The sequence below is a fragment of the Hippoglossus hippoglossus genome, chromosome 22, assembly GCF_009819705.1.
Source record: "Hippoglossus hippoglossus isolate fHipHip1 chromosome 22, fHipHip1.pri, whole genome shotgun sequence".
NCBI classification, from domain to species: domain Eukaryota; kingdom Metazoa; phylum Chordata; class Actinopteri; order Pleuronectiformes; family Pleuronectidae; genus Hippoglossus; species Hippoglossus hippoglossus.
In genome coordinates, this window is record NC_047172.1 from 4,753,513 (window position 1) to 4,775,087 (window position 21,575).

Below are 21,575 nucleotides of genomic sequence, written 5' to 3' on the forward strand. Positions count from 1 at the left end.
TAACAAACGCCAAAACCAGGTGAATTCATCATGAATTTTAATTGGTGCTTGGATGTCAAACACACTGTATTTGCAATAATGTAGTAGTGCTTCTGATCTTTTCTTCTGGCATACTGCACATATTCACAGCCCTAATCAGCAGAGCGACATGAAATGTATTTACAAACAAATAGTCGGAGACAGTTACATTACAGACGCGATGCAGACTGAACAATGTGGACAACAACACCCAGAACTCACAATTCATACACTTCATCTGCTCTATGGCCGTTTTCTGGAGGAGTCCCATGATGGTGGATAGTGCAAAAAAAAACATTTTAAGTTGTTGACAGCGACTCGTTACAAGAAAACTCTCCTTTAAGTGAAACTGGCACAAGCTGCTTCTCAGTATGAGGCTGCCTGTCCTTCACACTGAAACAACAACTCGTTCCCTTTAATACAACATCCTCCGATTTGCATTTTTCAACCCACAAGACAAATCACGAAGTGGAAGGTGCGATGTGTTTAGACGCAGAATGAGGAGAATGTTTTTAACAATTTGCTTCAACACTAACATGGCGGATTCTGTAAGTGTCTTGGGCTGTGACTGAACATTTGCAGGTGGGCTGCTCACCTCATGATATATATTTAGTGTTGACCCTGAGTGAACACGTACAAATTTATTATAAACTCTTGTGAAAATAGTGTAAATCTGGTGATAATCTATATTTTTATGCCCGTCAACAAACCCCAACAAGTTTTGTCTGATAGATCTTATTCCTCTGAAAAAATTATTAAACATGGGCACAATAGTTTAGAGTCAATACCATACACAATGTCGCTGAACGTGTATTAATCTGCACTTAGTCCCAAATAAATGCACTTTGCAGTTGTTTGCTAAAAGCGACAGTGCCCAAGTTACCGAGCTGTTTTTTGAAAGTGAAACTATACATTTGTGACCTGTTTTTAAATATTTACATGTTGACGAGACTAGCTTGTGGAAGTTAGAAACTATTAAATATGGATGAACTGATTGTTTGTTTTGGAGATTTTTATGGGGTTTGTTGTCAAGAGGGAAAAATATATATATATATATATATATTGTTTTGTACTTTAATTTATTGGACGTAGTGGGTTGATTTTCATTTTGATCAATGATTAGGAGAAAAAGAACCGACCACTTGAAACGGACGACAAAAGGCACAAATAAAGGTCCATTACCAGACACAATTTATCGCTTTGACTTCAAACTCTTTCATCCCCTGGCTCCGTCTAAGCAGCGCGGCAGGATTCTCCCATGATTCTGTGCAACAGAGCAAAATGAAAATCAACACCCCCCCTCCCCCCCTTCACATCAGTGATGGAGGTACAGACCCACGAGTGACTGAACACGGCAACATCTTTCGATTTGTGAATGGACCCCAAAGCTTTTCCGTCTGACTTGACCCGAGGTTTCAAAAGTTTTTCTGCCAACAACCGCAGCGTCTGCGAAGCCGCGTGTTTCTGCCTGAGCTCAGCCCGGCAGCGGGAATGTCATGACTGCATCCTTCTTTGTCAACTTACATCACAAAGTTATCTATTAGAAGTTACCTCTGTGGTAAGAGAGCATGGTCCTGTTTCGGAAGGGAGTCAAGAAGCTACCAGTCATCACATAATAAACATGAACATGGAGAAACTCGTCCGTGACACCAACACCTGCTAATAAAAAAATAAGGTCTACCGTTTTGAGTCTGTTCCCTCTTTAAGTTCTTTGGCCTTTAGCAAAGTTTTTGATCTTAAAAAAATATAACATACAGACATCAGCAGGTTTAGTTAAAAGTGTTTCCGAATGTGCCGCGTGTACACGAATGAGAAGAGCAAGGCGGCTCCGGCTAAAGCGAGCAGGATTCCCAGAGAAAGCGCCGGGGATGGTTGATCGGGTTGTGGGTCTGTGGATCCGTTATCGTGTTGAAGCAACTGCAAGACACAGATATGAAAACAGGAATAAACATTTACATCAAAACGCACTGGACTGTCAGTTACGGCTGTAACTATGCCGATTATTTTTCAATAATCAATTATTTTTTTAAATATTGAATTCTGGGAACTTTGGTTATTAGGACTGGGATAAGCACATTAATGTTTGAGAAATTCTTAAGGACATGACAAAGGTGTGTTTGGCAACCAAAAATATATTTTTTTTTATAAGACTTAAATTCCAATTGCATTCACAATTTTATATATCTATCATAATTTTAAATATTTCATATATACATTTGTTCCACTGTATTTTATTTTAAGGTCACATGTTTCAGAGTACTGTGATTTATACTATGAATACTATGTAGAGCAAATTGAAAGTATAGTGCCCTCCTACCTTCTTCAGAACACGGAGCTCCACATCTTCCCCGGCCATCCTGAACAGATCCACTGCAGATTTATGCATCAGATCCACCAGCTGGACTCCATTGATCTGAGATATGCAACCCACATGAAACAAAAACTTAAATGAACTGATTCAGGTTATGATTTCTACCAGGGACCCTTGAACAGTTTCAATCTAATATACTAATTAAAATCTGATTATTTGACTCACTAACATCTACCTGAGCACTGTCCTCTGACTATCAAGCTGAACACAATCATTGATATCCTCCTCTTAGCTCCAAGTATTACCTCATGCTTGAAACAATAAACGTTACCAGGAGAGGCTGACGTGTGGGTCTATTGTGCCCCGGGTTCTATCCTCCTCCTACATACAGGCTGCCTGCAGGAGGCTCCGGGGCAGGACTCAGCCTGAGAGGACGTCCACATGCCCTTTTTTACAATTCACTGAGTGCCATTCTAGTTGATACTGTTTCATTGCCCTGCACTATTTCAATCAGTCAGTAGATAATGTTGTCACAAGTGCTACTTAATGTTCACTTAGGGATCATGTGAGGTCAAACTGTGCAAAGGTTGTTGGGATGACACACACATTCTTGTACTATCTTAGTGAGGACACTCATTAACATAATGCACTTGCCAGCACTAACCCTAATCCTAACTCTAACCTAACTCTAACTCTAAACCTTAAAAACAAGTCTTAACCCTCAAACAAGCATTTCGAAAAAGACCTAAATTTCCTAAAGTGTCCTCACTCTGTAAGTTCAATGCTAAAAATGGTTCTCACAAATATACAAGTACATATGGAAATAAGGGGTAAAAAAACCCCCCTCATTTGTCAGACATTTTAATTTTACAGAAATACTTTAAACATTCTAATAATGTCTACATTTATATGAGACACAGCCTTTTCTCAGAGTGTTGTAAATATTGTTATTTTGTCGATATGCTCTGTTACACACGACACCTATCGTACTTCTGTCCATCCTGGGAGAGGCTCCCTCACTTGTGACTCTCCTAGTCAAGGCTGAGGGACAGAGGATGTCCCACCTTGTACAGATTGTAAAGCCATATGAGACAAATTGTGATTTTAGAATACGAGCTCTACAAATAAATATTTGATTGATTGATTGATACTCCTGCACTTCCTTGATAAGAGACAACATGTATTACCGCCAGGATCTTGTCCCCCTCTTGGAGTCTCCCATCCAACGCCGCGGCTCCATCTTCTTTTATTTTGGCCACATATATTCCATTGTCATTCACAACATACTGCTGGTCCACACCTCCAACTATGTTGAAGCCCAGACCTTAAAAAAAGATGAGAAATGAGAATCAGAATCAGCTTTACGGGCCAAGGATGTGTGCACCTACAGGGAATCTGTCAATGTACTCAGAGTTAACAAAATAGCGTATAAAGAGTATAATAGTGCCAAAAAGAAACGGTAGAGAATAAATACAAAGAGCGATGAATGGGAAATAAATACACAATGACTCTAGTGTTTGCAAATCAGCTTTCTTAGTATGTTTACATTGTGAAAGCAGTGCAATAAAAAAGTAGTGCAAAGAAATATAAACATAAGTAGCTACTGGGTGATGATTGGAGGTTATTTCAAATATATGTAGTTGAATATGTGTGTACTTGTACATACACATTACTGACACTGATGACACTGAGTTTTTAATGAGTAAAATCTGATATACTCGTTGTTCACCAGGACACAAGCTGCTGTGACATTTATCTGAATTGATCAAAGTTCAGCAGGACCCCCCCCCCCCCCCAACACGTAAAGGCCACTTCACTGCAGGTTACCTAACAAATCCAGACATGATCCCGACTGGGAGCTAAACAAACCCAGTTGCCCGTGCAGCCGCTGACAGGCCGTTACTTCCCCGCACACACACTTCAGCTCCCAGCGTCCGAGTGCAGAAAGCCCAGTTCCCATGAATCAAACTGGGCTGTTACAGCTCCACCAGCGTTTGAATCCCAGTTCCAGTGTCTGCACAACTCGTACAGACGCACGGGGACGAGGTTCTGACGCATTTCTGAAAGCGTGAATTAGCCTTTAGCTTCAGGAATGCGTGTCCACACACACACGCACACACTCACTCACTCACACTTTAGCTGTGCTACGTTGGTTTCATTTTTAGCTGCTACGTGGCTAGCTGCGTGCTAGCAGTCCTGCGGGCTGTGTGTCCCCCCCCTACCTGCCGGTCCCCGCTTCAGCTTGATGTCCACCACGCTGGGTGAGGGGCGCAGAGAGCCGTTCATGTTGTCCCGACACCCGCGCGATTAAAAACAGCGAGTTCAGAGAGAAGACATGAAGAAGAAGAGGGAGGGAGTTTGACTGAAGGTGAAGAAGCAGCTGAACTCATTCAGGACTTTCTCTGCGCTTCCTCTCGGGCAGGGTTGCGCTCCTGCTGCCCCCTCACGGGGCGAGGCGGAACTGCAGGCTGAACTCTGAACTGTTCACCACGTAGAGACGAGGGAGGGAGAGAGGGAGAGAGAGAGATGGAGGGATGGAGAGAGAGAGAGAGAGAGAGAGAGAGATGGAGGGAGAGAGAGAGAGAGAGAGATGGAGGGAGAGAGAGAGAGAGAGAGAGAGATGGAGGGAGAGAGAGAGAGAGAGAGAGAGAGAGATGAAGGGAGAGATAGAGAGAGATAGAGAGAGAGAGAGATAGAGAGAGAGATGGAGGGAGAGAGAGAGATGGAGGGAGAGAGAGAGAGAGAGAGATGGAGGGAGAAAGAGATAGAGAGAGATAGAGAGAGAGAGAGAGAGAGAGAGAGAGATGGATCGATAGATAGAGATAGATAGAGATAGATGGAGAGAGAGAGAGAGAGATGGAGGGAGAGAGAGATGGAGGGCGAGAGAGAGAGATAGAGAGAGAGAGAGAGAGAGAGAGAGAGATGGATCGATAGATAGAGATAGATGGAGAGAGAGAGAGAGAGAGAGATGGAGGGAGAGAGAGATGGAGGGCGAGAGAGAGGGAGGGAGAGAGGGAGAGAGGGAGAGAGAGAGAGAGAGAGATGGAGGGAGAGAGAGAGAGAGAGATAGAGAGAGAGATGGAGGGAGAGAGAGAGAGATGGAGGGAGAGAGAGAGAGAGAGATAGAGAGAGAGATGGAGGGAGAGAGAGAGAGATGGAGGGAGAGAGAGAGAGAGATGGAGGGAGAGAGAGAGAGATGGAGGGAGAGAGAGATGGAGGGCGAGAGAGAGATGGAGGGCGAGAGAGAGAGAGAGAGAGAGATGGATCGATAGATAGAGATAGATGGAGAGAGAGAGAGAGAGAGAGATGGAGGGAGAGAGAGATGGAGGGCGAGAGAGAGGGAGAGATAGAGAGAGAGAGAGAGAGAGAGAGAGGGAGGGAGAGAGAGAGATGGATCGATAGATCGAGATAGATGGAGAGAGACAGTAATAGAGATAGATAGTTAGATAGATACATAGATAGAGATTTAAAGAGAGAGAGAGAGAGAGAGAGCGAGAGAGAGAGATTTATAGACAGAGACAGACAGATGGATAGATTTGCCTCAGTTTCTCAAATATGGAAGAGATGAAATATTACTTATGATAGATTATGATTCATATAACTGTATTATCAACAGGATCAGCGTATATAAAAAAAACTATAATGACGTGTTCATGATTATTCATACGACATCTCAGGGGCTGGCCTCTGTAGTTTCTCTGTAAAATCTGATTGAATCTGACTGTATCAGCATTTATGTTTACCAATATTAAATGTTTATTTTACAGATCAAACAATGCAATAAAGATGTTCTATTTGATTCTTAATTTTGCCATTGACTTTTGTGTGAAGCACTTCGTAACCTCGTTTAGATAAGTGCTATACAAATAAATATATGATTATTAATGTTTATATTTTACATAGAATATATATTATTATAAAGTATATTTCATCTAAATGTGACGATATACTTGGTTGTCTATAACAATATAATATGTAATTGCACAATAAGATTAATATTGTGGTTCTTCCTGGGGGAGGGATCCCCGCAGGATTAGCTTAAGAATGAAGATGAAGAAAAGTGTACAGGGGAAACTTATGTTTATTACATGTGCAGGTAGCAAACGAAGAGTTTACAAAATCATGAATCAGTCACTATCTGTTTGTTGCCCCTTTTATTCATAAGCAAACAATCAGAAAACACTGTACCACTGTTTTCTTTGGCAACAAATAAGAGAGCCTCATCCCTTTTCTTTTTCTTTTCGATTTTGATTTGACTTCAACATGAAATCGTAAAAGCATCATGCGACCCTCCGGTCCCAGAGCTCAGGAGGATTAGTACTAAAAGAGAAGGAGGAGATTAAAGTCTGTATTTAAATTAATTTCAAAGCAACTTCATCATTAGCATACTGCATATGTTGGCCAGCACTGATAAACGACTGTGAAAAGGGGACCAGCATCACACTCTCATGCACTACACAGGCTTTCCAAGATCTTGATATAAAGGACAGAATAAGAAGCAAACACATACTGTAAACATAATACAGCATAATCCTGGAAAATATATGAAATGTTTAGGACAAGTCGCAATTTTCCACTGGGCCGACAATCTTCTCATCAGGAATAAATTAATATTTCCTTATAGTATCAGTTTTAAATGCACTTCAACTCATTGACTAAGATGCTGTTATGTCATAAAATATATTTTGGCTATACAATGAGACATCATCCAGTAAAAAAGAAAAGGATTATAAGTGTGCAGACCTGTGTTCCTCTGTTTTGAAACACATGATGAAGAGCCAGGAGGGCAAAGATTGCACTGCGCTGACGATTGTGCCTTTTAAATCCCAACAAATGCATCAAATCATTTGAAGGGCTGTTAGATGCAGAAATTCAGTGGTAAAGTTTGACGTATGTCTCTTGTACAGCTCGTGGTTGCCTCTGAGACTCAGATCATGCTCGGGGCTGCACTGTAGAGGTGGACGTCTCCGACGACGCGCACCAGAGTCACTTCCTCCAGTCCGCCGACTCTGTGCTCGTACTCCAGCAGGTGAGTGCCGTCCACCGCCACTTTGAAACTGTCGTCCTCCACCAGGATCTTCAGCTGCAGGGAGAGAAATACAGAAACCCGTCAGGACAAGTCGGGTCAGTGTGAGAAGTTCAACTAGAACTGAAAAGTTTGATGCTTGTCTCACTTGAACTAGTGGCTACACCAGTTTCATATTTCTGATTTAATCTGGTGCCTTTTTTTGAACGTCATTCCCCTTATCTAATATATAAACTAGGTAAAAAGGCAAAAATGCTAAAAACAGGAGAGTTGTTGAGTCAAGTTTGGTCCGTACAAACATTTCTGTGGATGACGATATGTCAATATGTGATAACATCTGTTTCCATGGGTGTGTGTGACACTGACAATAGAAGTCTTAGTCTTGGCTGCAGTCCTGTGGCTGGAGCACCTTACCTCAAAGCGGTGTCCCTGAACAAATGGAAATCCTCCATCCCGCTCCTCAGGCCCCCAGCATCCATCGAGGTTGGAATTTCTGACAATATTCTGCTCATGAAATCGAGGATTGAAATGAAAGACGACGTCTTCATCTTTAATGAAGTCAACATGGAACCTGCAAAAAAAAGAGATTTGTAGAAAACAATGTGCTGCTGCTGACAACTAATTATTCTGCCGCTATACAATTAAAAGATAAAGTGTCTTGAACAAAACAAAACTATGATTAATAACGGTTGAGACTTATTTTCCTTATGCAGAACAAAAGACATCGTCAACACCATGTTAACAAAGAGGAAGGAAATGGTGCAGAGTGGGTGGGTCATAGCTAATGATGTGTGTTCAAGCAACACTACGCAACTTTTTTAAACTGACAGTGATTGTGAATATGGAGAATGTTTCCTCTTTCATTCCCACTCCTCACGCTGAACTGTTTTATATTCTATGTTCTGTTCTATGTAACTTTAGTAAGTGGGTTCGATCTCCTGTGAGAAGAACCGACAGAGTCTCAGCTTCAACTGTCAGAATCAGGTCCAGCAAGTTGAAGAGTGAAGCTGAACTTTAGATCAGTTAAAAAGACTTAGAAGTTATTAAAAACCAGAGTTTATCTCTGATAATCAGAGCGGACACTTTTAAAATATGAGCAATTCTAAGCAGAGTTTGGTGGATCTGTTACAGCGACAGATCTGCTGATTCAGGAAGCTGGGGATAAGGGAAACATCCACCGTTCAGTTGCATTTCAGTTCAGTGAGCGGGACGACACCGTCAGAGCTCAGCCTTTTTTATTTCTTTAATTTGTTATTATTAGGAATTTGGTTCAGTTTCTTGCATCTGACAGCAGCAGATTTAGAAAGTGAGTCTTGTTCATACCTGTCTGCTCCAGCTACGGGCTCCCCAACTATCGTGATCAAGAGTCGTGGCATCATTCCGGCATGAAGAGGGAGATCATGCGGCACCATCTGAAAGACATATTTACATTTACATTATATTTACATTTATTTTTAGATCATGACAATACATTTATGTTTTATTTTGAAATGAAGTTACTTTCTGCTTATGTCTTTTTATGAATAACTCTGTAGCATATATGTAAATAGTGTTTACCCTGCAAAAATATAGATTAAATACATTTAATCACAGAGACTCGGAACTTGTTAATAAACAGCTAAGTGCTTAATGCCATAAACATAAAAGGGTATTTTTAGTTAAACATTATTCCACACTTGGACCCTGCCCACATTCTTAACACTCAACCCAGTGAGTCATCGCATCTTTTCCACCCTTACGCAATTCACAAGGATTAGTTGAGACAGTGACACAGTAAAAATCAGTTTTCAACTTTATTAATACATCGAGGCATCAACTATACAAAAAGACTTCAGAGAAATCAGACACAAGACAAAATAAACCACCTTTTAATTATAGTCATGTACAAAAAGTGACAAGTCAATCTGAATTAGTGATGAAAGTACAAGTTGTGATTTTAAAAGAGAATATAAACGTGTTTTAACACTTTAGTTTCATTTAAGTCATATTGCACTTTATTAAAACATGTGACCTCATAGGTAGATTAAGCTGTAGACTGATCAAGCACTAATCAAACCATCTGTTGATTCTGGAAGTGACGTCCGTGTCCGACTGAAAAGTTGATTTCATGCTTTCAGTAATATGGTGGATTATATCTGGGCTGAAAGACAAGAATACATTTGCTTTTGTAACTATTCTTGAATATTTCTTTCTTCGGCATTAAGTTTTTCTTTGCAACCCCAGCAGAGCCAAAGACACAGAGAAAAATATCCAAGCGCAGCCCTCAGAGAAAAAGTCACCATCTTGCAGTGAATGCCAACAAGGCAGGAAACTCCAGCTTCAGTATGAGGTGGACACCAAATGAGTCAGGGTAAATATTTCAGAAGAAATCCAGAGCTAAAGAAGAGTTGAATATCTAGGTAGCGGGTGACCGACCACAGTGGCCGACAGTGGAGATGAACTTGACAAAGTGAAAGGTTTAGTATTTTTAGCTGGTTGTTATTTCCCCTCCTGAATCCCAAAGACAGCCACACCAAGACAGAGGCTCCACTCGCACCAGAGCAACCACACAAAAGAGTCCAGCAAGCAAGCAAGCAATGTAGTGTGATGTGTGAGCAGCGATGGTACTCACCAGCATGCCTCCTGGTGCAGCAGGTCCACCATATGGAGCCATAGGGCCAGGGCCAGGACCGAAGGGGCCAGGAGCAGGAGGGAAGCCTCCACCTGCCTGTGGTCCCCATGACCCAGCGGGCATTGGGGGGAAACCTCCAGTAGGGAAGGCCGGGAAACCACCAGGGCCAGCTAGAGGGGGGAATCCACCTGGACCTCCTGGTCCGTACATGCCGTTGCCTCCTGGCTGGCCACCCGGGTAAGGCACGTTTGGATAAGGCCCAGGAGGAGCTCCAGGGCCAGAAGGAAATGGTCCGGTTGGGTAAGGAACAGGACCTCCAGGCAGCTGTCCTGGAGCTGCTTCAGGTGGGTAATGCCCAGGGAACTGCCCAGGGAACTGCCCGGGGGCTCCAGGGCTGGAGGGGAACTGCCCTGGAGCTCCTGGTGCAGGTGGATATTGTCCAGGCATCCCATGACCAGGGGGGAACCCTCCAGGTGCTGAAGGGGGTGCTGGGTATTGCCCTGGCGCTCCAGGACCAGACGGGTACGGGAACTGCCCTGGAGCTCCTGGGCCTGATGATCCCCCGGTGAAGTCAGTCGGAGCTGAGGGCTGGGTGGGGGCTCCGGGAGCTGAACCAGGCCATCCTGGGTTTGCAGGAGGATGGTTGGCCGGGCCAGTCGGGCCAGTCGGGTTGGTGTTGCCTATTCTCTTAGCCTGGCCTTGGGTGTCGTCTCCTAAAGCATCTGTCAGCTGGAGGAGGAAGGAAAACAGAAAGTGACTCTCTCTCTCTCTCTCTCTCTCTCTCTCTCTCTCTCTCTCTCTCTCTCTCTACAGCCTGCAGTTAAACTATATATATTCAACTACTGGCATTGAAATGAAGAACTCACCGAGAAATCTGCCATGATCTGCAACAGAACAAGACAAGTTTCATCAGTGGGGTGGGGTGGTGGGGGGTGGGGGGGGCGAAAACAGGCGAATAGAACAAGCTGTCAAACCGAGGAAGGCATGTCACACACAGGCGATGAGTAATAACTGGCTAAATGTTTCCATCTCCTCCCCGATGACCATCTAAACCCGTCTGGTCCAAAACATCTTCACCTCACTCACGTACTGGGACGATAGACTCCACGGAAACCACTCGGACTTTAGCTTTAACGCCGATCTACTTGTGGAAATGTGAAGTTAGCTGGTGTTACACAGTTGGCTACGGAGCTAGCTAGCGGCTAGCTCGCTAACAGAAAGTGTTAACTGCGTTCAGCTGGTTGGTTTTAGCTTCACGGACTCAAAACAGGGGGAAGTGAGCGAAAGCGGGTATTTTCACGGTACCTCGCCGGAAGGTGGGCTGCTCCTCTCGGGTGATAGAGGCGGATGACAGCGGTGGTTCGTCCGGCTGTGGAAGTGGAAGCCCCGGTTCGGTTCAGTTAGCCTGCTAATGCTAAGTTAGCCTGCCGAGGGGGGACTGGACTACAAGCTGACACACACAACTACAATCTCATGAGGGGGAGGGGCGGGGTGTGATGACGTCTACTGACACACACTCACACACAAACACACACACACACACAAACAAACACAAAACTACAAACTCATGAAAGGGAGGAGCAAGGACTGATGACGTCTACTGACACACACTCAGAAACAACAAGTTATATAAAAGTTCCAGAAGCCAAATTTGTGCATTTTCACAAATACAATAGAGGTTATACAAATTTAAAAGAGCCCCTCAGACACTGTTTTTATTGGATTATTTGCTTTAAATTTATATCTTTTGTTAATTTTGGTTGTATATCATTACAGAATAATTTTACATTTCTTTTATTTTTGACCAGGGGTGGGAAGAGGGTGTGGTCAATACCCATTATACTCTGCTTTATACCCAGATGTGTGTGTACAAGCTTGTGTAGACGTAAGTGTGGGACTACGCACATACAAATACCTTACTACAAAAAACACCAAATGGAAACTCATTTGATGTTCCACTATTAAGAGTTTATAGACTCCAATGAATGCAGTCCAGTTTATACTAAATTTACTAATGCTTTGTACTGTAGATGTGTGATATGTTATTATATATATATATATTTTTTTGTATACATTAAGGAGACATCATCAATGAGCTGTTTGAACTCTTATATCTTCTGGAAACGTAGCTGCAGGACATCTGTTTACAAACTGATGATCAAACTTATGAGCTGAAGACTTCATGGCTTGTGGATATTAAAAGATATTTAATATTTATTCAAATTGATAAAATTCAGGTAATTCACAAGTTTGTTTCCTAATGACTCATTTGAAATAGAGAAACACTTTTATAACTGCAAACCTGATGTGTTTTTTAAAGTACTAATTACTTATAAATGGCTCCACAAAGTTATACCTGCATTATTAGATCGTAACACTGGGTGAGATGTGACTATGAGCGGTCTGAGCAGCAGGGGGCGCTCGTCTTGTGCGGGATTGGTCGAACCGGTCACAAGATGAAGTGAATTAAAAAAAACATTGAAAGCGTCTGAACGTCAGAGCTTCATCTTCTTCTTCAGGAAGACCTAACTCCTCCAACATGGTGAGTGTCTCCGCGTCTCTGTCCCCGAGCCGCCGCCGTCTCTCCCTCCGTGTGTTAAACCGTGTGTTCCGAGCGGAAGTGAAGTTAAAGACATTGTTCGGGTTTGAAAAGTCCGAGCGCAGACTCGCTAGCTGTAGCCTGCTAGCTTAGCAATAGCTGCACCCTCCGTGTCAAGGTAGTCAGAACGGCAGCGATGGAGTTCCGGCGTGGGATTCCAAAATAAAATAATTGCGCTCTAATAAAAGTAAATGCGAGTTCTTGAAATCCAAACATCAAACGTTACATTTGTATATTACTTGTAAGATTAGTCATCAATATATTAAGATCAGTATATTAAGTCTGACCTACAGTTGGTCCAATTCAATTCATCAAACCACAGTTTATTTATAATATACTAATATAAACTAAAAAGCAGCATATTGACCGTAATCAGAAGTAAAGAAATTGTATTTTTTCTTTTGACTCCTATCCAGTTTATTGATCATCAAATGAGGAAAAAAGCAAATTGATAGTGTGATCTGATCTGCGTATTATGTATATAACAAGCTTTTGAACATGCACCAATTTTAGGTGGATGTCTTTCAAGGACTTAGCATGTGTTAAGTATGTTGAACAGTGTATTTATAAAATAGTAATAAACATAACCCTTGCACCATTATGACACTGACCTGCTGCCATGAATGTATTGGCTTTAAAATCAGGGGGAAAGCTTGCAGCATAAATCATCTGTATGTTTAATAATAAGCTTTTGAACATAGAACATGAACATGTTTAATGAGGTGTATTTCCTCTGAGGACTGAGCTTAGATTCAAGATGCTTTGTACTTTTTATATAAACGCATCAATTTGTGTTTTAAAGGAAGAAAGTTGCTGTGGTCAGTTTGACTCTTGGTATTTTGAACAGGAAACTAGTCAGCAACTCATTGACAAGTGATTGTCAATAGTTTGTCATTGAGGACCTCTATTGATATTAGAATTGACAAGTGATTGTCAATAAGTCTATAATTAGTACTGCAGTAGTTCTGGCTGTTCCTTTGTGTGTTATTTTTTTGTAATTGACTATCTTTGGACCAAACAAGACACGTGAAGACGTCACCTCGGGCATTTAGAACATTTTAGTAGGAAATTGTAATGAAACTAACTGCAGCCCTGTTGCACTTCACATGTTGAGTACAGCATTTTCCACACACACATTGCATGCTTTTATGTTGAAGAGCCCGCCGGGGGGGCTTCCTGCAGCTGTATCGCAGTGATGTGTTTCAACATGTCTTGATCTGAGCAGCTCGCCTCAGTCTCGATGAACAATGTCTCCCTCCGGCTTCTTCCTGCCTGTCACGACACTTTAACTCTCTGTGTTACCAGCCAACATGGAGACAGTCAACAGATGTGTTCAAAGTTCTCCAGAGGAATTTAATCCAGAAGTAAAACCTGTGGCTCTTGTTTCTTTTGTCATGTCTGTTCCTCATCTCTTGTCTTCTGCATCCTGTTTGTCAAGAGTCACAACCACAGACACACACCCACTGTTGTAATCTGCACACACACACACACTCACTCTCTCTCTCTGAGCTCAGTGAAATCCTGACTCCCACCAGCCATCTGTTCACCAAGGTGTAATTATAGAATATACAGACTCTGCAGAGACTCCTCAAGAGTTTATGTCTTTGTGCTGGAGTTATGTAATGCTGTGTGTGTGTGTGTGTGTGTGTGTGTGTGTGTGTGTGTGTGTGTGTGTGTGTGTGTGTGTGTGTGTGTGTGTGTGTGTGTGTGTGTGTGTGTGTGTGTGTGTGTGTGTGTGTGTGTGTGTGTGTTTTATCTTGATTAAACCTGCAGATCAGTTTGGACTCGCACAGTTCAAAGACGTAATCATTCAATGAGTAATACTCTGACATTAACCCGACTAAGACAATAGTCTGAATAAGACCCTGTATCTAATCAGCATTTTTTAATTATCTAAACCCGAATAAGGTCACACTGGGAATAAGCATTAGGGTCAGTCCGTGTCAAATCATCACACTCTCCGGCTGCACCATCTTTTCTAGAATGGCATTCAGAAGATCGCAATAAATTTGTAATAAGCACATTATTTCTTTTCCAAAAATATGTGTGACCTTTGACCTTTGACCACCTCAATCTAATCAGTTCGTCAATGAGTCCAAACCTTTGTGTCAAATATGAAGAAATCCCCTCGTGGTGTTGCTGAGACATCGCTTTCACAAGAACGGGATGGATGTGCGGAAAAGTGGGCGTGTGCTGTCCTACATAAGATCAGATCATATAAAAGACCGTCCTAATCACTTTAATGTGAAATAACAAGATATTTTTTCCATACAATTTGACAGAGTGACCAACTAAATTTCAGAATAAAATGGATTTCGTTGTTGCGGTCAAGTCTAATTTACAAAATCTAAATATTGAATTGCCACAAGTATGAACTAAAATGTGACGTGATTGTGAATTTAAAGAAAATATTGAGAAAGAAAACTGTGGTTCCTGCAGACAAGACGTTGCCTTCCAGCTGATAAATCAATAAAAAGCATGAAAACCACCCAAAGCTACAGTCTGTGACGCTGCAGCTGTCTTCAGTGCATATAAACCCTCTGTAAATAACCATGAAGCCACATTAAACACAACGTGTAAATAACAATTGTACGTCCGTTGCAACTCTGTCATTATTATTTTTATTCTAAGGCTTTGCATGTATTCATTTAATATGAAAGAAGGTAAATGAGTTACTATGAATGATGATGATGATGATGATGAGGAATGAACACAGTTTGAGGAATCAGCACATTGTTTTCTAACCAGGTAAATGATCTATATGAGGAGACGAGTGACATGGGAGCACGCAGGGGAAAAAACACTTGTCTCAGCAGTTTGTTTGCAAAATACATGGATGGAAAAAAAAAAACATGTGGTTTGATTTACCTTCAACCCTGTGGTTGGTTTCCTCTGCCATGACTTCCAACAACAAAGTGGAACTTAATTTAGACGCTGGTTCCTGCAGACAAAGGTTCCTATTGTTCCTGGAAAAAGTTCCTGTGGTGGAAACACAGCTGATGAGTCCAGATCCTTCTCATATCTTACGAGTGCTTCATAACCACCACCATCATCATTTCTAACACAGTCTGGTGGATTTTCTTTATGCTCAACGTAAAGCTGAATTAATGCAGGAGTTTGAATTGTGTCGTGAAAAAGTTTTGGAAACGTGTATGTGTGATGGAGGTGGAAGTGGAAGTGGAAGTCTTTTTATAGACTCTGCAGAACAGAAACGCAGCTCTACTGTTTCCTGTCATAGCAGACACAGAGCAAAGTGCGTGGCTGATTTAAAGAAGGCCGGCTGAGGATACACTCTCTGATACAACAGCTCAAACGCTACAGAACACTTTTTATACTTATTACAAACATTTACATTCAAATCAGACTCAATAGTTTAGTCCAGGTGAACATTATGATCAGAGCACAGTGTCCTTTTTGGTTTTAAATCAAAATTTGGAGACTTTGGTTAAGCAACTCTATACAAAAACAAAGAGATTTAAAAAGTTGAATCTACTAACTTTTCGTTTTTAACATTTTAGTGACCACAACAAAATCTCCTTATTTCCCCCCCATTAGTCTGATACCCTGGTGGTGTGTGGTGTTGACGAAGATCTGGTTGCAAAGCTGAAGGCGTTCCGTTTCCGGAAGGAGACCAATAATGCGGCCATCATCAGTGAGTACCGGCAACACATTTTCACACATTCAATATCATCTCTTATATGTTTATTAACAACGTGTTCTAGGTCTAAATGCTTCAGAGAAGATGATGTACTGAGTCCAAATGAAAACACTAAAATCGTGATTATTACAGTATATGATGCCGTTGTTGTTAGCTTTTATTTTTGTGTTACAGTGTGAAGCTTTTTTTTTTTTTTTGGTGTTAAAATCCTCAGCCGTTGGCAGAACTGGGACAGCTTCCAAATGTCCCCTTCCTTCAGTAAAGCTTAAGCCATGAGCCAATACTTGTGGGTTAAATGCATCATTAACGCTCGCACAGCCGGCAGATCGGTCACTGCCTCCCGCTGTGTGGAACAAAATGGAGGCAGACGCGTCGCCTCCTGCATCAAGCAAACAGACATTTTAAATTTCATCCAAAACGCTTGTTTCCTCCCTGAAATATTGTCAGAAACAAGCATCAGTTTCCGATCGAGCTGCTTTTGTTGAGTGCAGTTTGTTCACTGACATTTAAAGGAGAATTTCACCAAACTCAGGGGTCTTACTGCTCGGATTAAGGCCAGGGTTTATTCTAAAAGAACTAGTACATATAATTTGTTGTCCAGCCATGTTGGACAGCAATACTGTTGTTCGCAGCTGTTTTCTAGCGGCAGGGTTAAAAAGCTTTGTTGTCACAGAAAAGGATCAGATATAATCTCTGAAATATGATTATGCTTCTCTTTGACATAAACTGTGCACTTGTTGGGGGGTGTCCAACATTTTGGGAATTAATCTTATTTACTTTCTCGCCGACAGTCAGATGAAAAGATACATGAGCAAATAACCAGCTCCGGTACAAGGTTGAGGATAGAGAGCTGCTGTGATTAACCAGCAGTTACCTTCAAACACAGCAGGTGGTGTGAGTGTGTCGAGTCGCATCGGTGCAAGTATCAAACTCGGCTTAAGCTTTATCCTCAAGCATCTAAGAATCAAAAGGGTCACTGCTGCTAAATTGGATTTTCAAGAATGTGTTTGCATGACGGAGACTAAAGGCAAAGACGCCAAACACATTGACAGTAGAAAATATTGACCAAAATATAGAATATCTAGATTTAGTTCTTTTTGTGTTTTATTTTATTCTCTTATAATTATGTACTTATTTTGTACCTGGCCGACATGAGCCTTTGATTCATCAATATCTGCGGATATGTTTGCTTGTATGAAATCTTTTATTTTACAGATTAAAATATGCTTACATTTTAGGTGGAATTTTTCAAGTTCTATATATATTTGGTTGAATTTATGTTTTCTTTTTATTTATAGTTATTTATAATAAAGTTTATTGTTAAACTGTAAAATATCAAACCTCAGTTACATTTCTTAAAGGTCTGATAACGACATCTTAGGAGTCATTGCCAAATTTTGTTATATATTTTGTTATATATATATATATATATAGTATTGGAAATGTTTTACTCCCTAATATCGGTATAAACATTGGACTCTTCATTGTGCTGTTGACCTAAATGTTTTCTTTCTTTGTACCCTTCAGTGAAGATTGATGTAGAAAAGCAGCTTGTTATTCTGGATGAAGAGTTCGAGGTGAGCTGTCTATGGTTTATTCTCTCCATCGAGCTCATGTTCATCATTTTAAATAAAACTTTTTTATCAAACTGAATTCTGAAGTGATTAAATTCATGCCACACAACATCGTTTAAAGAGGTAATGAATTTGTTACACTTAGTTTTTACCTGACATGTGATAACGTGTACAATAACAGAACTGCTTTTTGTTGTTGTTTGTTTTAGGACATTTCTCCTGATGATCTAGGAGGCGAATTGCCGGAGAGACAGCCAAGATATCCTTCAAAATAAAAGATTAGTTTTATTTCACCTCAAACATAGCTATGTCTATGTGTGTGCAAAATAACTCAGCAATGCAAAGACAGATTTGGATAGAGACAGTATTTTCGGATGATTCACTTTTGGAAATGATGAGTCATCGGTCAACAAAAGGTGATGTCCAAAATGAAGTCATGCATAATTTAGAAATGCATTAAAATAAAGAGGTATCTCTGCATCCTATAGGACTACAGACATATTTAATAATACAGCTCATATAGATTATTATTTATGATCATATGGGAGGAATTCCATCATCATATTTACATTAACTAATCATTTGTCATCCAATGGTTTAAATGACATCACCTGTCTGATGCTTTTGGAACTTTAAAATTGCTTTAAAGTTGATTTCAGTTTATCAACATGAATCAGATTTGTTTTATTCTCTTTATTCTGGATTCTTGTTATATGAGGTTTCAATTTCTGTCAATTGAATTAGTCCAGATGAGTTAGTCCTGAAATACGTGAGCTGTCCTTAGCACCGTGAACGTTTGTCGTCTACAGTTATAAATACGTACACGATGATGGACGCGTGTCTTATCCCCTCTGCTTCATCTTCTCCAGTCCAGCGGGTAAGAGCATCTCTGGAATTACCTTTGACTATAGATTTAGAGCAACACTTAAAAACTAGGTAATATTCACTCCACTGCTTTTAGAAATGTTGTTTCACTTGTGTTTGGCTCACTTGTGTTTGGCAGGTTGCAAGCCGGTGCAGCAGATGATGTACGCAGGAAGCAAACTCAAACTGGTCCAAACGGTTCAGATGAGCAAGGTTAGTGAACTGTGTGTGTGTTTTTCTAAATCTTGGACAGTGCAAATTATTTCCACATTTGTCATCACGCTAGTTGATGATAATATTAAAGGTACCAAATCTGTCTGATACATCCAGCACATGTGTTTTTCCAGGTGTTTGAGATCAGAAACACAGAGGACCTAACAGAGGAGTGGCTCAAGGAGAAACTTGGCTTCTTTGGCTAAAGTCTCCACCTCATCCAGACGTCTGGGACGGGAGGAGGAGGATCGGGGGAAAACACACAACGGTTGATGTTTCGCTCCTCTTTGTCCGGGACCTGAGTTAAATAGTGTTTGAAAATACTTCCTGTTGTCAGTTTTAGGCGGAGTTTGGTGGAGTTTACAGTAGATTCAGAGTTTGTCTGAAGTGTCGGACAATCGCGGAAAAGTTTTTAACTAAACCTCACCCACCTGGCAGCCTAAAACTGAGAATGCTATTTGACGCAGGTCTGCTTTTGTCTCCCACACAATCTCTCTCCATGTGCCAGTTACGTGTCTGTGTTGAATTAATGCTCCTCGAGCTCTTTGAGTGAACAGAAATCCTCATCTACACTTTCTAAGCTGTTCATTCAGGAGAAGGCATTTTAACATTAGTTTCTGTTTCCTTTAGTCGTTCATACTCTCAGTTTCCCCTTTTTATCTTTAATCATTTTATGGAGTCTTATGTTTTGATTTTTGTTTCTGGTGTATTTAGGGTTTACGCAAGCAAATGGTTTATAGTGTTAATATTCCTTTTGTTGTGAAAAACAAACTTCCTGCCAGAACTTTACAACATTCACAGCTACAGAACAACTCCTAGGTTCTGTTGTCCTCAGTTGTTCCTTCAGTATTCGTTTAAGGACATTTAAAGTATGATTTAAGTAACAAACTTTCATCACTCCAGTCGACAAAAGACAAAAACATTGTGACCATTCGAAGAGAGGCAATCCTGAGACCTCTGGTTTATATATGATGTGTTGTGACTTCTCTAGTGCACGTGAACAAGCTGACAGAGGCCCTGAAGTGAAGTGATGCTCATCACACTGAGTCTGTCATCAAAACATTTCTTCTCAAATCAAAAAGAAAAAAACTGCGCTCTGCCTTTTGACCTGCATTTTGTTACGATGACATCACACTCCAGGAAACAATATTTCCTCCGAAAACATTCCAGACTGAACCGTTTCTACGAACCACGACAAACACAGCACACGGGGCGGCGTCACGTGTCTTTTGGGGAGATTGTTAGCTAACGTTGTGCATTATTGCGATTACTGTTATTTAGTGTTTATGAATGTTGTGCTTATTTCGGATGTAAAACCACTTTGATCGCTACGTGGTGGTCACAGCTTTGAGAATGATGGATGTGACTTCTCCAAACGCCAGTTGTGCTTAAAATTCAGCCGGGGAAGGCGAAGGACAGAATCTGGACGATGGACACTGTCCATACAGAACCGGGTTGGACCAATATATTCATCTATACTTTGTACCGATCTTTAAATTCTACAGTTACACTTTTTGGTTGTGTTTGACCTGTATTCTGTCATATTGGGGTTTTAATTAATCACAGGCCTAGGTTAAAAGACCTAATTTGAGCTTTCAGCATATTTCTTAATCGACGTGCAGGAGTAGACAGCGGTGGGAAGAAGGTGCAGGGTTGTGTGGGAGACAAAAATAATACAGACACATAGAAAAATAAGTTTTCTATGTGTCTGCGCGGGTTTTCTGCGGCTTCCTCCCACAGTCTGAAGACATGCAGACTGGGGTTAGGTTAATTGGAGACTCTAAATAAACCATATTTGTAAATGGTTGTTTGTCTATATGTTGGCCCTGTGTTACGCTGGGTGTACTCTGGCTCTTACCCACCGTCACACGATATAGATAATGGATGGATGGATTACGCAGTTAAAACAACTAAAATGTGTCACTGTAAGCACACTAATGGACTCTATTGTATATTTTTAGTTATTTTGAAGGCCCCAAAATTAATAATTCTTCCCTGTTTCCTGCTGAAAATCCTCTCAAACTGCATTCAGACTGGTGCGGCACATTAAAAGCCTAAACCAAACTAATACTCAAAGGATTAGCAGCTCCTAACAGCAGTGAGCAGTTTTCAGTAACTGAATATGTTACTGAATGGTTTTTATGATGGAGAAATGACTCATTCAGCAGATTTCTTAATAAAAGCTTAATATCTGCTCAGTATATTGGTCCAACCCGAATACAGAAAAATCGGCACAAATGAATTCCACACATTCCCTTGTCAGCGTCGTCTCTCGTTGAGAAACTTTGACGTCTACCAAACGGATAATGGAGCGTTGTGGCAGATTTAAAGCCCTGAGGCAGGAAATCACCCCATAATGTACGATGTCGTCCTGCTAAGTCGACCGTACCAATGCCTTGTCTGACATTTGTCATATTTATGTCTGTTTTAAAAAACCATGAGGCCAAAATGAAAACATGACGAAGACAGTATGTTTTGTCAGAATAATCCACGACGATTGAAAAAGCTCTGTCTGTGATTTTCTTTTATTATTAATTTTTTTTTAAACTTTCTGATCTATTAAGTATGAGACGTCTTTTTTGTGGGTTTCATTAAATAATAGAAGGGTTAGGGTTAGGGTTTTTTTTTAAAGATCTGACTCAAAGATGTAAACGGACAATAAGACAGATATCATGTAAATCATTGAGAGACGTCAAATGTT

At 41.0% G+C, this 21,575-nt stretch overlaps 3 protein-coding genes and 1 long non-coding RNA gene across 6 annotated transcripts; 2 read left to right on the top strand and 2 right to left on the bottom strand.

Annotated features, from left to right (window-relative positions):
* The first annotated feature begins 466 nt into the window (after positions 1-466).
* LOC117756691 lies at positions 467-8,021 on the top strand. Its single transcript, XR_004612834.1, has 3 exons — positions 467-683; positions 4,679-4,685; positions 8,010-8,021. It is a non-coding gene; the product is annotated as an uncharacterized LOC117756691 (long non-coding RNA).
* synj2bp (synaptojanin 2 binding protein) lies at positions 1,477-5,717 on the bottom strand. Its single transcript, XM_034577370.1, has 5 exons — positions 5,701-5,717; positions 4,552-4,676; positions 3,517-3,653; positions 2,336-2,431; positions 1,477-1,935 (listed from the first exon to the last, which is right to left on the bottom strand). The coding sequence occupies exons 2-5, from the start codon at positions 4,613-4,615 to the stop codon at positions 1,792-1,794; spliced, it is 441 nt and encodes a 146-aa protein (XP_034433261.1). The 5' UTR covers positions 4,616-4,676; positions 5,701-5,717; the 3' UTR covers positions 1,477-1,791.
* Positions 6,393-11,475, bottom strand: lgals3a (lectin, galactoside binding soluble 3a). Of its 3 annotated transcripts, none has more exons than XM_034577342.1 (6): positions 11,272-11,473; positions 10,833-10,931; positions 9,967-10,695; positions 8,679-8,767; positions 7,770-7,926; positions 6,393-7,412 (listed from the first exon to the last, which is right to left on the bottom strand). In XM_034577342.1, exons 2-6 carry the CDS (start codon positions 10,845-10,847, stop codon positions 7,257-7,259), a joined length of 1,146 nt encoding a protein of 381 aa, XP_034433233.1. In that variant the 5' UTR covers positions 10,848-10,931; positions 11,272-11,473; the 3' UTR covers positions 6,393-7,256. The 3 variants fall into 3 exon arrangements, with proteins under 3 accessions (XP_034433233.1, XP_034433232.1, XP_034433234.1); XM_034577341.1 differs by having other exon boundaries at positions 10,833-10,850; positions 11,272-11,469; XM_034577343.1 differs by lacking the exons at positions 6,393-7,412; positions 7,770-7,926 and adding an exon at positions 8,466-8,538 and having other exon boundaries at positions 8,598-8,767; positions 10,833-10,850; positions 11,272-11,475.
* A 952-nt stretch (positions 11,476-12,427) lies between these two features.
* On the top strand, positions 12,428-21,309 carry gmfb (glia maturation factor, beta). Its single transcript, XM_034577371.1, has 7 exons — positions 12,428-12,508; positions 16,121-16,217; positions 17,751-17,800; positions 18,007-18,056; positions 18,592-18,674; positions 18,801-18,874; positions 19,009-21,309. Exons 1-7 carry the CDS (start codon positions 12,506-12,508, stop codon positions 19,078-19,080), a joined length of 429 nt encoding a protein of 142 aa, XP_034433262.1. The 5' UTR covers positions 12,428-12,505; the 3' UTR covers positions 19,081-21,309.
* The last annotated feature ends 266 nt before the right edge of the window (positions 21,310-21,575 follow it).